Source organism: Panthera pardus, unplaced genomic scaffold (assembly GCF_024362965.1).
Source record: "Panthera pardus isolate Hobbes unplaced genomic scaffold, ASM2436296v1 HiC_scaffold_5, whole genome shotgun sequence".
Taxonomy (NCBI): Eukaryota; Metazoa; Chordata; class Mammalia; order Carnivora; family Felidae; genus Panthera; species Panthera pardus.
In genome coordinates this window covers 14,982,956-14,995,762 of record NW_026526980.1, presented here as the reverse complement: position 1 = coordinate 14,995,762, position 12,807 = coordinate 14,982,956, and the positions used below count along the sequence as shown (strand labels likewise).

Genomic DNA, 12,807 nt, shown 5'->3' with positions numbered 1-12,807 from the left:
AGGTGCTGCATCAGAGCACCAGAGGGGTGCTCCTCAGAGAGGAGGAGCAGAAGTGACTGGTTGACTGTTCCTAAGCTCTAGAGATAGACCAGGGCTCCCAACAGCCAAGGATCCCTGTCCTTATATTCTATTGGAGGGAGCTAGGAAATATGAAAAGTATGAGTTACCATATGCGAGAGCACCCAGCACAGAGCTTGGCACATGGGAAATACTCAACAAACGTTACACCCTTCTCTCATCCCTGTCCTCAATCACATCTTTGCAGCTTCCCCGAAGGCTTCTGAACACATAAATAAAGCTGCAACCCCATCTGGCTGAAAAAGTCAACCATCTGGAGATTTGGAAATATAGGGGAACTTCTAATGACTGGCTAATTTTTTTTTTCAGTTTTTCAGCCAGATGTTTGATGTCATTCAGGCCCATCTGTAGCAGAAATAGCATTTTGTTGAAACTCTTTTCTGTCATTTTAAGTTCCTTGTCCTAAAAGCTAAGTGGGCTTTATTTTCTTTGTAAGCATTTTTTTCAATGAATTGAAAAAGTGATCACTGACTAATGGAGAACAATTCAGGAATAAAATACGAAAATATCAGAAATTTAGATTAAAAAGGACTTTTAGATAATTTCCAGGGCTCAAAACTGGCAGCCTATGGATCAAATTCAACAATAAGGTAAGTTTGGCTTGGCAGGCACTGCATTAAGAATTGTTTTAATTTAGTTTCCCACATTTTATTTACTTAAAAATTTTTTTTCAGTGTTTGTTTATTTTTGAGAGAGAGAGAGACAGAGACAGAGACAGAGACAGAGTATGAGTGGGGAGGGGCAGAGAGAGAGGGAGACACAGAATCTGAAGCAGGCCCTATCTAGGCTTGGAACTGTCAGCACAGAGCCCAATGTGGGGGGGCTTGAACTCGTGAACCACAAGGTCATGACCTGAGCTGAAGTTGGATACTTAACCAACTGAGCCACCCAGGAGCCCCTAGTTGCCCACATTTTAAAAATCAAGAGATCTTACAACTGGCTTTTTAATATTTGGAATATTGGGATGAATTTGGTACACATCGGCCCAGAGTAAAAATCAACTCAAGTCCCATAGTAATTGTCCCTTAGATGGGGGATTCTTCTCTCTGGTTTTCCTCAGTCCCCACCACTCTCTGTTGCCCCACCCTGAGACCACATTTCAGTTACTATAGATCTTCTCAAATGCAATTACTTCCCCCTCCCCCACCATAGAATTAAGAGGACAGCGAAATCCTTGTTCCAAATGTAAATTGGAACAGGTAAATGTTATATTACCTGCTTCGTCTGCATGGACATTTGGATTTGTTACTCCCTAATCTTACCTGGGGCTTTCATTTCAGACTTGGATAAACTGAGGCTCAAGGGAGGAAAATAACATGTACAATTCACAGAACTGTTAGTGACAGAAATGTGATGTGTCCTCGGGGTTCCTTGCTACCAGGCCAGTGGTCTTTCCATTATGTAAATATATCACTTTGACTGTGTCTCAGACTTCAAGAGGTCTTAATGAGAGAATCATGCATTGAACGTGTTCTCATTCAAATGCACATGCTGCCATTGAAAACACGCAGCAAGTTGGGGCCCTACTTTGTGAATGCCTTGCGTGCTTTCCAGATAATGAGTCAGGCATTCGTTCTGCTTTCTGAGTGTGGGTGTCTCTACATAGGTCGATTGTTTTTTTTTTTTTTTTCTCATTCAAAACGTGTCCTTTGCTGTCTCTGAGTGTGTGCCTGTCTGATGTCTCCTGCACTCCTGCAGATGCTGCACAGGCATGCTGAGTGTTCCGGGACCTGACACTTCTGAGTGGAAAAACCCATGTGTCTGGGCATTCTCACGAGCTAATGTTTGTAGCAGTAGCAACCTATCCACTGGAGCATGAATTAATGTTCTCTAGCAAATGCTCTGAGAAGAAACATGGCTAAGGTGAAGTAGGGCCTGCTGGGTTTAGGTATATAACCTCAGGCAAGTCATATAATTTGTCTAGGCCTCAGTTTCTTCACCTATAAAGTGAGGATAATACGGGTGCCTGGGTTGGCTCAGTCGGTTAGGCATCCGCCTCTTGGTTTCGGTTCAGGTCATGATCTCACAGTTGTGAGATCGAGCCCCACATCGGGCTCTGTGCTATCAGCGTGGAGCCCGCTTGGGATTTTCTCTCTCCCTCTCTCTCTGTCCCTCCCCACTCTCTCTCCCTCTCAAAATAGATAAATAAACTTTAAAAAATGAGGACAATAACAATACCTACATCAATGAGCTCCTTTAAAGAGGAAAAAGTTAATTTTTCAAAATTTTGAGAACAGTGCTAGCATATAGTAAGTACTAAATATAAATGACATTCTGGTGAGTTATAGAAGTGAAAACTGGAAACATCCCTTCTCTCACTTGAGTGATGTGATCCTTCTTAACTCATGTAATCATTGCCAGGCCTGTTGTAAATAGTCAATACTTGTTGCTTTTAACATCATAATGACTTAGAGGAGTTTCAGAAAATTTAGATTCCAGTGATCCACTACAGACCTATGGAAGCAGAGAATCTACTTGTGAGGCCTCATAATCTTTTTTTTTTTTTTAAGCTGCCCATGTAATTCTGATGATTTAGCCAAGTTTGGAAACATTGATGTAGTTTCATTATTCTTGAATATCTTTGGTGGTGAAGAACTCATAACCTCTTAAAGCTCCCCATTCCACACTGCATAGTTATTTATATTGAGGTAACACCTATTTTCCTCTAGCTCTTACTTCTACCCTCTGGAGGCCACAGAGAACATTTCAAATCTCCTTTCCATATGACAACTCTTCAGATATTTGCAGACAGCTGTCATGTCCCTCCCAAGCATTCTCTTTTGGACAAAATAGTCACATTCTCTCATGGTTCTTAAAAAAGTGTGGATGAACTGACTCTTCTAATTTGATATTAGGGAAAACTGAGCTACAAGACCTCCAGTTATCCTTTGACGCTAAAAGACCAGAAAAATGAGGATGTCGAGACTCTGGGAGACAAGGGATCCTGAATGAGAGATGGGTATGCAGCTTTATTCCACAGGATGAATGCTGCCTACTGCATGTGTCTTCTCATTCAGGAGATCAGAGGTTCCTGAAAATTCCTTGAACATTTGCTATATTCATGCACAAAGAAAAATCTTGGCTTCAGATTTTCAGCCAGGTCCATCTAGGTGGTAGTTCTACAGGTGTACACATAGCTAATAATTCACTGTGATTCATTCAAGTTCATGCATCTTACTGTATTTAATACTTCAAAAATGTAAAAAAAAATGTATAGCTGGGTCAAGTTGCATGAAGACTGCAACGAATTTTCTCCAAAGAATTCACCTAAAAACATATCTTAGATTCATCTAGTTCCATCTTGATTCAAATTCTCACTTCTCCCACTAAGCCCACAGAATGCCTGGGTGGGATTCCAATTCCTTGTGCAAACTGTGGGTGTAGGACATGATGTTGGAGAAAAGAAAAACCATCAGTTGAGAAATTCTGAGCAAGGATTCAGGGATTTTAGGCCCTAACAGGGGAAGCCAAAACTGGTGTTTAATTCTGCATTCCAAGGTTAGTTCCAAGAGGCAGAAGAATCAGAAATAACTGAAGCATGGTCTACATATGTACCTTGTTTGACTCAGATTTTTTATGCCATCCCTAGAACCATGTATACATCAAAACATCCACCAAATCACAACTTTACAAAAGATAATTCTTTGTTGTCAATATAGGAAAGGGAACTATGGAACTTCCCTAAGGTAAATGACTTCACCATATCTGATCACCAATGATCACAAACTTTAGATTTTTGTCAATGTTTGGGAAATAATTATTCTAAAATTTCCATCAGTGCCCTGGATAAAATAAGAGCTTTGGATAGTGCTAATTCATGACCACCTATTCCAAACTAATCATTTCCCAGATTAATAATTGAGGGTTGGAGTAGGTAAATGTCTTAGCCAAGGTCACATGCATAGTTTGCAGCATTACCCAGGTCTTCTGGCTTCAAGTACAATGATCTTTGTTGCATTTAAAGTAGTCTTTTCCTACCTGGGATTCCCACCAGTTGCAAATTTGTGTTGGAAACAGAATCAATGGTAGTAGTGCTACAGTCAGGAGAGCAGTTGTTCAGAGTGTGAGGACATGGGAAGAAGGCCAGGGAATGATGCAATATTACACTAGCAAGTGATGTCATAGCATGATTTCCTAAGAGATTTACATAAATGCAAGTTCTCAAAAAGCCCTGACAAATGCCAGCCAGTGGGAATGCAGGCATGGAGAACCAATGGCAAACAAGGGAGGGGAACATACAGGAAACCCAGATTTCCTTGCTCATCACTGTGACAAGCTTCACAGATTCCTCAGAAGCCTGAGAAAATTCCCTTTTGCCCCTCTAATCCAGTACCTTCCCTCAGGCACATAAGCTCCACAGAGCTTTGATTTTCTTCTCTATTTTCCTATTTGCTACCACTGACATTCAGGCATTTCCCAGTGATGCTGAGAGTGACTCCTCATGTAGTGAAAGTGAGTTTAATCATCAGTCAGGCTACCCAAGAGCTTGACATTCTAAAAATTGGTCTGTCCTCTTCGTTATAATTTGGAGCAAAAATCTTCAATTTTTTAAATTAGAAGCTGTGATTTTTGGAGAATCAATCTTATACAAATGTAATGAGAATATATTTGTTGAGTTTGGAGATGACTTAAGAAAGAAAACAGATGGATACCAAATACTAACACTTCAGTTTTGTTTTGATCCCAAACAGTGAAACATCTATTAGTAAGGAAGTTTTGTTAAAATGTGTGTGTGCATGTGCGTGTGTAAGGGTTCACATATGTTAAGTCTCGTTGGCAATGCAAGTTCGTGAAAATATCTACTTAGACCAAACTCATAAGAAACTGATAAGACTATGTTATAAATAAGGAAATAGCTCAGAGTGTGCCAGCCTAGGTCACAGTTTCTCCCTCTCTCTCTCTTTCTCTCTCTCTCCCTTTCCCTCCCTCCAATCCTCCCTCCCTTTCGCCCTCCCTTCTCCTCTCTCTTCCTTCCTCCTTCTCCCTCTCCCTCCTTCACTGAAAGGCAGTTTAAACAGAGCCAAAGACCCCATCTCAAGCCACAGATCAAAGCAGTTCACAATATGCTTAGGAATTTTAGATTTGAAGACTTTGCTCAACTGCAGAAGCTGCCTAGAGTGCCATAAAATCGCATCTCACGAAGCTTAAACCATAAACAATCAACAAGATCCAACCCCTTCATCCCACTCAGCATTCGTCTTGCTGGAAACAGTCTGGACATCTGCACCTTCTCAGCAATAATTCAAACTATTCCTCTTTCCCCATCACTCCATCTCCCCCAACACCTGCTGGAATATCAGAATATCAGAAACTGCATTATTTGGGGCCACTGAGAGGAATTTGTAAATACCTTCTAGGCAGCAGGTCCTCCACAGCCCCGAATGGGTCATTACTTCTTCATTCTTCCTGCTGGTTTCATTATCACTTGTAGATTTAGTCCTGCACACACCTCTGGAATATAACCAGTAGTCCGTGCCCACTGCAATGGTCATTAAACTAAAAGCTGCGAAGGCTCCCACGGTGGTGATCAACATCTGGATACCTCTGTCACACATCCTCATAATTCTTCATGGTACTCTGGATGGCTGGGGGTTGGAGGGGTAGGTTCAATGCCAGAGGGGAAAATCACTCTGCAGCTGGGTAACCTAGGGCAGGCTCTTCCAAAAATTCGGGTCTCCTTTTGTCACCATCCACAGAGACTTTAGGAAACCTGGGATCTCCTGTCTGGAGCTCTCTCCGGTTCCCTGGGTCGCCTATGGCCCTTGGAAGGGTGCAGGCTCCAGGGGGTTGGTCCACATCACTGCTGCCTTCTGAGGATCCCTGGGTTCCTTTCATTCCTCAGGAGCTTGGTAAAGATGAGGGTCCGTGCAGGGCATGGCTCCGGAGCCTGGAGCTGCCAGCTTGGTTTGAGATGCGCCTGGCTCCTCACAGCCCCGGGAGACTCAAGGCAAAGAAATCCAGAGAGGTCTATGTGTGTGTGTGTGCGTGCGTGCGTGTGTGTGCGAGCGCGTGTGCTGGGGGTGAAGGCGGATGGCAAAAAATAGCACTGCTGGGAGGCGAGTCGCTGAGAAGAGTGTTCATTGCTTCCCCAGCCTCCCAGGAAAGCTCTCCGCCTGCTCCTGACACCCCCGCTCAAACTGGAGAAAAGACAGAGTCCTGGGGCGGGGGCCGGCCGGTTTCATCGGAGGGCAAAGGTCTGCCGTGCTGAAGGGACAGCTCCCGCCTGTTGCCCCGCCTCCGCCTCCCTAACGCCCAGGCTTTAGGTCCGTGGTGCTGAAGGGACAGCTCCCTGGCAGCCGCTGCTGTTGCACCCCCTGCCTTTCCAGCGTCGGGGCTAGATTGCTGGGGTGCCGGAGGGTCAGTCCTCCCTCCCGCCGCCCTTCCCCAGTCCCTTTCCAGGCCAGCCAGCCGGCTCGGCTCTGCCTGGTCAATCCCACGCTCCGCGCAAAGTTTCCGGAGCCCAGGGCAGTCAGCGCCCCGGCTCGTCGGCGCTGCAGCACACCCTGTTCCTCCGCTCCCGGAAGGGTTAAGAAAAGGGGAAGGGGAAAGAAGCCCGCAGCGCACTCTGGCGCTCTCTCAGCTCCCACCCAGCGCGGCGTTTTCCCCCCACCAATGAGCCAGGCAAGTTTGCCTTTTGCTGCGGGCGCCGCTGGAGCCCATTGGGGAAGACCGAGTCTTCTTAAAGGGACCGGCAACTCCCGGCGACAGATCTATGTCTTACTCGGGCGGGTAAAAAGTGTGGTCACAGGCACATCTGTGTATAGTCTGTCTCAATTTGGCTCCCCAGAAAACAAACCAATATGTCTACCCTCCTTTCTCTGGAGCTCTCGTTTACACCGGAGACAACGTGCTCAGATCAGACCCGGAACTGTTCATATACATATGATCATGTATTCCTAAAAGACAGAAGGAACTGAACGTATATAGACTCTGTTGTACGCATATCACAGATTTGGGGCGATGGGGTGTGAGATATTGGTCTTTGATCTCATATACTTTAACATCTTTACGTCTGTGGTGGTGGGGGTTGATGGATTCAAGGTGGGATAGTCAATAAAAATGTCAAATTCTTTCCAAAAGTCCCTGGAATGTTCATTTGTTTACATTTTTGTCTAAGTTAGACCATGAAGCAGGTGAAGTTAGGTCTGCTTTCCTTGTTAGTCCAAAGTGCAAATGCCATTGCACACTTGAAAGCTAGTGAGAGTCTCCCTTTAAAATAGTGTTGCAAATGATCAGCATTTGACCAGCTTTCTATTACTATGTATTCTGGCATACACATGAACACAGAGTTGACTAATGACAGTCCACAGAAATGCCTTTATTATTATTATTATTATTATTATTATTTTCCTATGGCATGACGGGAGGCTGGGTGTTTGGAATTGAGGCTGCTTGGGTTGTTTCTGCAGTTTCTGAGATGTGACCACTACCAACTGTCATGTTTGAGTATTATTAAACTGGACAAAAATATAATGGAAGGTAATCACAAACACATATAGTCTCCTGGTGCCAAGTCAGGCTCTCTGTCTGAGAGCATCTATACAGATGACTGAGTAGCAGTAATGTATTGAAGAGTTCTCAGATGTAATCACAACTTCTTGGTTACTTTGCTACATGGGGGGGGGGGCAGTTTAAGGTCACTTGAAGACTTGATTCTTGGTGTTAGGTAAACATACCTGTGCATACATGGATTTGAATATAAGGTCATGGTGTGATTGTGTTTAAATGTTAACCTGTGCTGTGTTCGATTTAGTTATGAGTTCTGAATGCCTGGGAATTTGTGGCAGAAGAAAAGAATTGCATATATGCAAATATATACATGTACCTGTAGACACTGTTGTGGGCCATGTGAATATGTTTGCTATAAATACATAGCTGTGTGGATGGGTGGGCACGCATGCTTGTGTATAGGCATAGCATATGTTTGTGCACCTATATGTATTTAATTCCATATGCATATGTCATGGTTCATAAATACTGTTTTATGGGCAGGAAGTAGAAATATGAAAAATCTGCCACATAACCAAAATGAAAAAGATAAACTTGGGCCCACAACCATAGCTAGCTTTACTCCCAAAGAATGTAAGAGACAACAGAGGAAGGTCTCCAAGGCCTTCTATAAGTGACTTAATTTTTTTCTTAAAAAGAAAATTTGCTTCTTATTACAATGTTCTGCTTTGGCTTTTTTTTTTTTTTTTTTCTTTTTCAAGGAAAAAGCTATCTGTAACTTGGAGATGAAGTTGCTAATGAGATGTTATTAGATGAGTGAAATTTTCCTTCCCTCCTCTCAGAAAATTAAATAATATAAAATAATTGAAAAATGACCATAATAGCCATTCCAGGATCTGTTTCTTTCTTCCTTTAGTCCAGTAAGGGTAAGAAAGGTCTTTTCCCAGAGCAGGGCCATGTAGATGGGAGGTCAGTGACTTTGGGCTTAAGGAGAGTATGCTCTAGTCACTCCATTCACCAGACCTGCAGTAAAATGAGAGCAGCTTCAGCTAAGGTGATTGTGCCCAGGAGGTCCAGCAGAAGGAATTGGGTACCCAAGTAGGATACTGTGGAATAGCGAGGGGAGAGTCAGGAGCTCAGGCAGATGAAAGTGATAATTGTAGATCAGGATACTGTAGACAGTAGGAAGGAAAGAAAGGGGCATGTGTTATAAGATGGAGCTTTATACTGAACCTTTGGCCTGATGAAGCAGGATCACCCTTTGCAACTTCTGCCCAGGGCCAAAGCTGATCACAGATTGTGGGAAGTCCTGAACCTGCATTTGAAGCAAGTAAGAACACCTGCCTGGAGTGGGAGTGTGGAGGTAGGGGGGCCATCAGTTAGTTCCCCGTGATGATTCCCCACTTACTAGGGGGTGACCTCATCCTTTCATTCAATTGAATGTGTAGGCGGTATATACATGGGAGCGTAGAATCAGCTTCTAAGCTTAGATTTAATTGCTTATTTCTACCACTAGAGGGCTCTTTCACCAGATCAATCTGGGACCCAAGAGATTCAAAGCACTATCACATCTGAGGAGCCAAGATGGCAGAACAGCATGGAAGGTTTTTTTTTGTGTCTCGCATCCATGAAATACAACCAGATCAACACCTAGAAAACCGATCTGAGGATTAACACAACAATCTGCACAACCTGAACCACAGAACTCAGCAGGTACATGGCGCAGAGAGGTGAACTGGGGTAGAGAGAAGCCGCAGAGGGCAGGGAGCTGGTGGAGAGAGAATGGAGCCGGTGAAGAGTATGGGAAAAGCACTCCCCAGTAGCAGCTGGAGAGAAAGTGGAAAAGTAGAAACAGCTGCAGGGACCGAACTAAAAAGGAGAAAGGAGAAAGGAGAGGGTTTAAATTTCATTAAGACTATAAACAGGGGGAGCGCAGAGTCTGAAACGCCGCAGCTCTATACCTGGCGGTGCTCTGGTGAGAAGGGCGAATCCCCAGGAGCAGAGTGGGGTCCGGTGTTCTTCAGGCCACACAGGAGAGGCGGTTCCCCTGCTGGGAGGACATCTGGTAGAGGCTGTGTGGGTCCCCCCCAAAGCAAGGCTCCAGTGGCCCTGGGAGAACAACCACTTTCGCTGGTGCTGGAACAAAGTCCCTGGGGGTGAAGCCTGGTGCCAGATGCGTGTTGTGATTGGCCATAGACCCTGAAACGCTGCTGCTACACTGTCGCGCAAACTTTTTCTGGGGCGGGCTGGCACCCGGTCGCAGTCTCCGGCCTGCGGCAGCAGCACAGTCTTGCGAACATTCCTGAGTGTGGCCGGCATCCGGCCATTGCTTGGTGAGACCCTCCCTCCACAGAGGGGCAGAACAGGTCGATGCCGCAGTCCCTCAGAAGTGAGGGGTCGGGAAACACAGCCGCATCTGCCTGGGTCTTGGTCACGGACGGTCTAAAAGCGGATGGAAGCCGAAGACAAAGGATAGATGTGCAATTGCTGATCCGCGAGAACAGAATTCTGATACTAGAGACCTGGCGGCTGGCTGACGCCATTTTCACTGCCCCTGCGCATGTGCGTACGCCCCTACAAGCGCCACAATCATCCACCCCAGTAAGCTAAGCAGCGCCATCTAGTGGAGAATGGAGCCATTACACTAAGCCCCGTCCAAATGGGCCAACATCGCTCTTCAGGAACACAACTCTCTGCCTGCTTAGTTTACGGACAATAAAGCACTTCACAGTTTGACTTCTAGGGGAAAACGAAGTAATTTCAATCATATTTCAGTCTGTTTGCTGGTCCATCTATTAAATTTTCTTTTTTTCTTTTTTCTCTTTTTCATTTCTTTTTCTTGAATACAGAAAGAGAAAAATTACTTGAATTTTCAATTTTTATTAAAATATTTTTCTTCAATTTTTTTCTACTATACTTTTTACTTTTGTGTAAATTTTTTCAAATTCTATTTTACTTCCATCATTTCATTTTATTCTACTTCAGTCTATTCATTTTTTCAAATTTTCAAACAATTTCCTCTTTTTTTCTTTCTTTCTTTCCCCCATTTCTCTAATCTATCAAGCTCCTTTCAACACCCAGACCAAAAGGCACCTAGAATCTGACATCATTTATTTCATTAGTGTGTGTGTATGTTGTTTTTAAATTTTTTAATTTTAATTTTTTTAACCTCATTAATTCCTTTTATCCCTTCAAAATGACAAAATGAAGGAATTCACCACAAAAGAAAGAGCAGGAAGAAATGACAGCCAGGGACTTCACAACACAGATACAAGCAAGATATCTGAACCATAATTTAGAATCATGATAATAATAATACTAGCTGGAGTTGAAAATACATTAGAATCCCTTTCTGTGGAGATAAAAGAAGTGAAAGTTAGTCAGGATGAAACAAAAAATGCTAGAACTGAGCTGCAACCTCAAATGGATGCCACGGAGGCAAGGATGGATGAGGCAGAGCAGAGATCAGTGATATAGAGGACAAACTTATGGAGAATAATGAAGCAGAAAAAAGAGGGAGATTAAGGGGAAAGAGCATGATTTAAGAATTAGAGAAATCAGTGACTCATTAAAAAGGAACAACATCAGAATCATAGGGGTCCCAGAAGATGAAGAGAAATAGGGGTAGAAGGGTTATGTGAACAAATCAGAGTGGGAAACTCTCCCAACCTGGGGAAAGACACAGACATCAAAATCCAGGAAGCAGAGAGGATTCCCATTAGATTCAACAAGAGCCAACCATCAACAAGGCATATTATAGTCAAATTCACAAAATACTCCAGGTAAGGAAAGAATCATGAAAGCAGCAAGGGAAAAAAAGTCCTTAGCCTACAAGGGAAGACAGATAGGTTTGCAGAAGACCTATCCACAGAAACTTGGCAAGCCAGAAAGGAGTGGCAGGATATATTCAATGTGCTGAGTAAAAAAAAAATATGCAGTCAAGAATTCCTTGTCCAGCAAGGCTGTCATTCAAAATATAAGGAGAGACTAAAAGTCTCCCAACAAAAATTAAAGGACTTTTGACCCCTAAACCAGCCCTGCAAGAAATTTTAAGAGGGACTCTCTGAAGGGAGGAAAGATGGAAAATAAATAAATAAAAATAAATAAATACCAAAAGCAACAAAGACTAGAAAGGACCAGAGAACACCACCAGAAACTCCAACTCTACAAGCAACATAATGGCAATAAATTCATATCTTTCAGTACTCACTCTAAACGTCAATGGACTAGATGCTCCAATCAAAAGACACAGGGCAACAGAATGGGTAAGAAAACAAGATCCATCTATATGCTGTTTACAAGAGACCCACTTTAGACCTAAAGACACCTTCAGATTGAAAGGAAGGGGATGGACAACCATCTATCATGCTAAGGGTCAACAAAAGAAAGCCAGGCTAGTCATACTTATATCAGACAATTTAGTCTTTAAAATAAAGACTATATCAAGAGATGAAGAATGGCATTATGTCATAATCAAGGGGCCTATCCACCAAGAAGACCTAACAATTGTAAACATTTATGCTCCAAATGTGAAAGCACCCAAATATGTAAATCAGTTAATCACAAACATAAAGAAACTCATTGATAATAATACCAGAATAGTGGGGGGCTTCAACACCCCACTTATAGCAATGGACAGATCATCTAATCAGAAAATCAACAAGGAAACAATGGCTTTGAATGACACACTGGACCAGATGGACTTAACAGATATACTCAGAACATTTCATCCAGAAGCAGTGGAATATACATTCTTCTCCAGTGCACATGGAACGTTCTCCAGAATAGACCACATACTGGGACACAAATCAGCCCTCAATAAGTACAAAAAGACTGAGATCATACCGTGCATATTTTCAGACCACAAAGCTATGAACCTCGAAATCAACCACAAGAAAAAAATTTGGAAAGGTAACAAATACTTGGAGACTGAAGAACATCCTACTAAAGAATGAATGGGCTAACCAAGAAGTTAAAGAGGAAATTAAAAAGTACATGGAAACCAATGAAAATGATAACACTACAACCCAAAACCTCTGGGATGCAGCAAAGGTGGTCATAAGAGGAAAGTATACAGCAAATTCAGGCCTTCCTAAAGAAGGAAGAAAGGTCTCAGATACACAACCTAACCTTATACCTTGAAGAGCTGGAAAAAGAACAGCAAATAAAACTCAAAACCAGCAGAAGATGGGAAATAATAAAGATTAGAGCAGAAATTAATGCTATCAAAACCAAACAAACAAACAAAAAAAACCCCAGTAGAACAGATCAATGAAACCA

At 43.1% G+C, this 12,807-nt stretch overlaps 1 protein-coding gene across 3 annotated transcripts in view; it reads right to left on the bottom strand.

Annotated features, from left to right (window-relative positions):
- The window catches only part of CACNG3 (calcium voltage-gated channel auxiliary subunit gamma 3), an 87,045-nt gene extending 77,184 nt beyond the window's left edge, over positions 1-9,861 (bottom strand). Inside the window, exon 1 of one of the 3 annotated variants that reach the window (XM_053894416.1) lies at positions 9,489-9,861. In XM_053894416.1, the coding sequence (XP_053750391.1) occupies positions 9,489-9,846 (358 nt within the window). In that variant the 5' untranslated portion in view covers positions 9,847-9,861. Of the gene's footprint in view, positions 1-5,428; positions 6,654-9,488 lie in introns of those variants that run through there. The other 2 variants (XM_019430423.2, XM_019430424.2) reach the window with 2 other exon arrangements.
- Between the last annotated feature and the right edge of the window lie 2,946 nt (positions 9,862-12,807).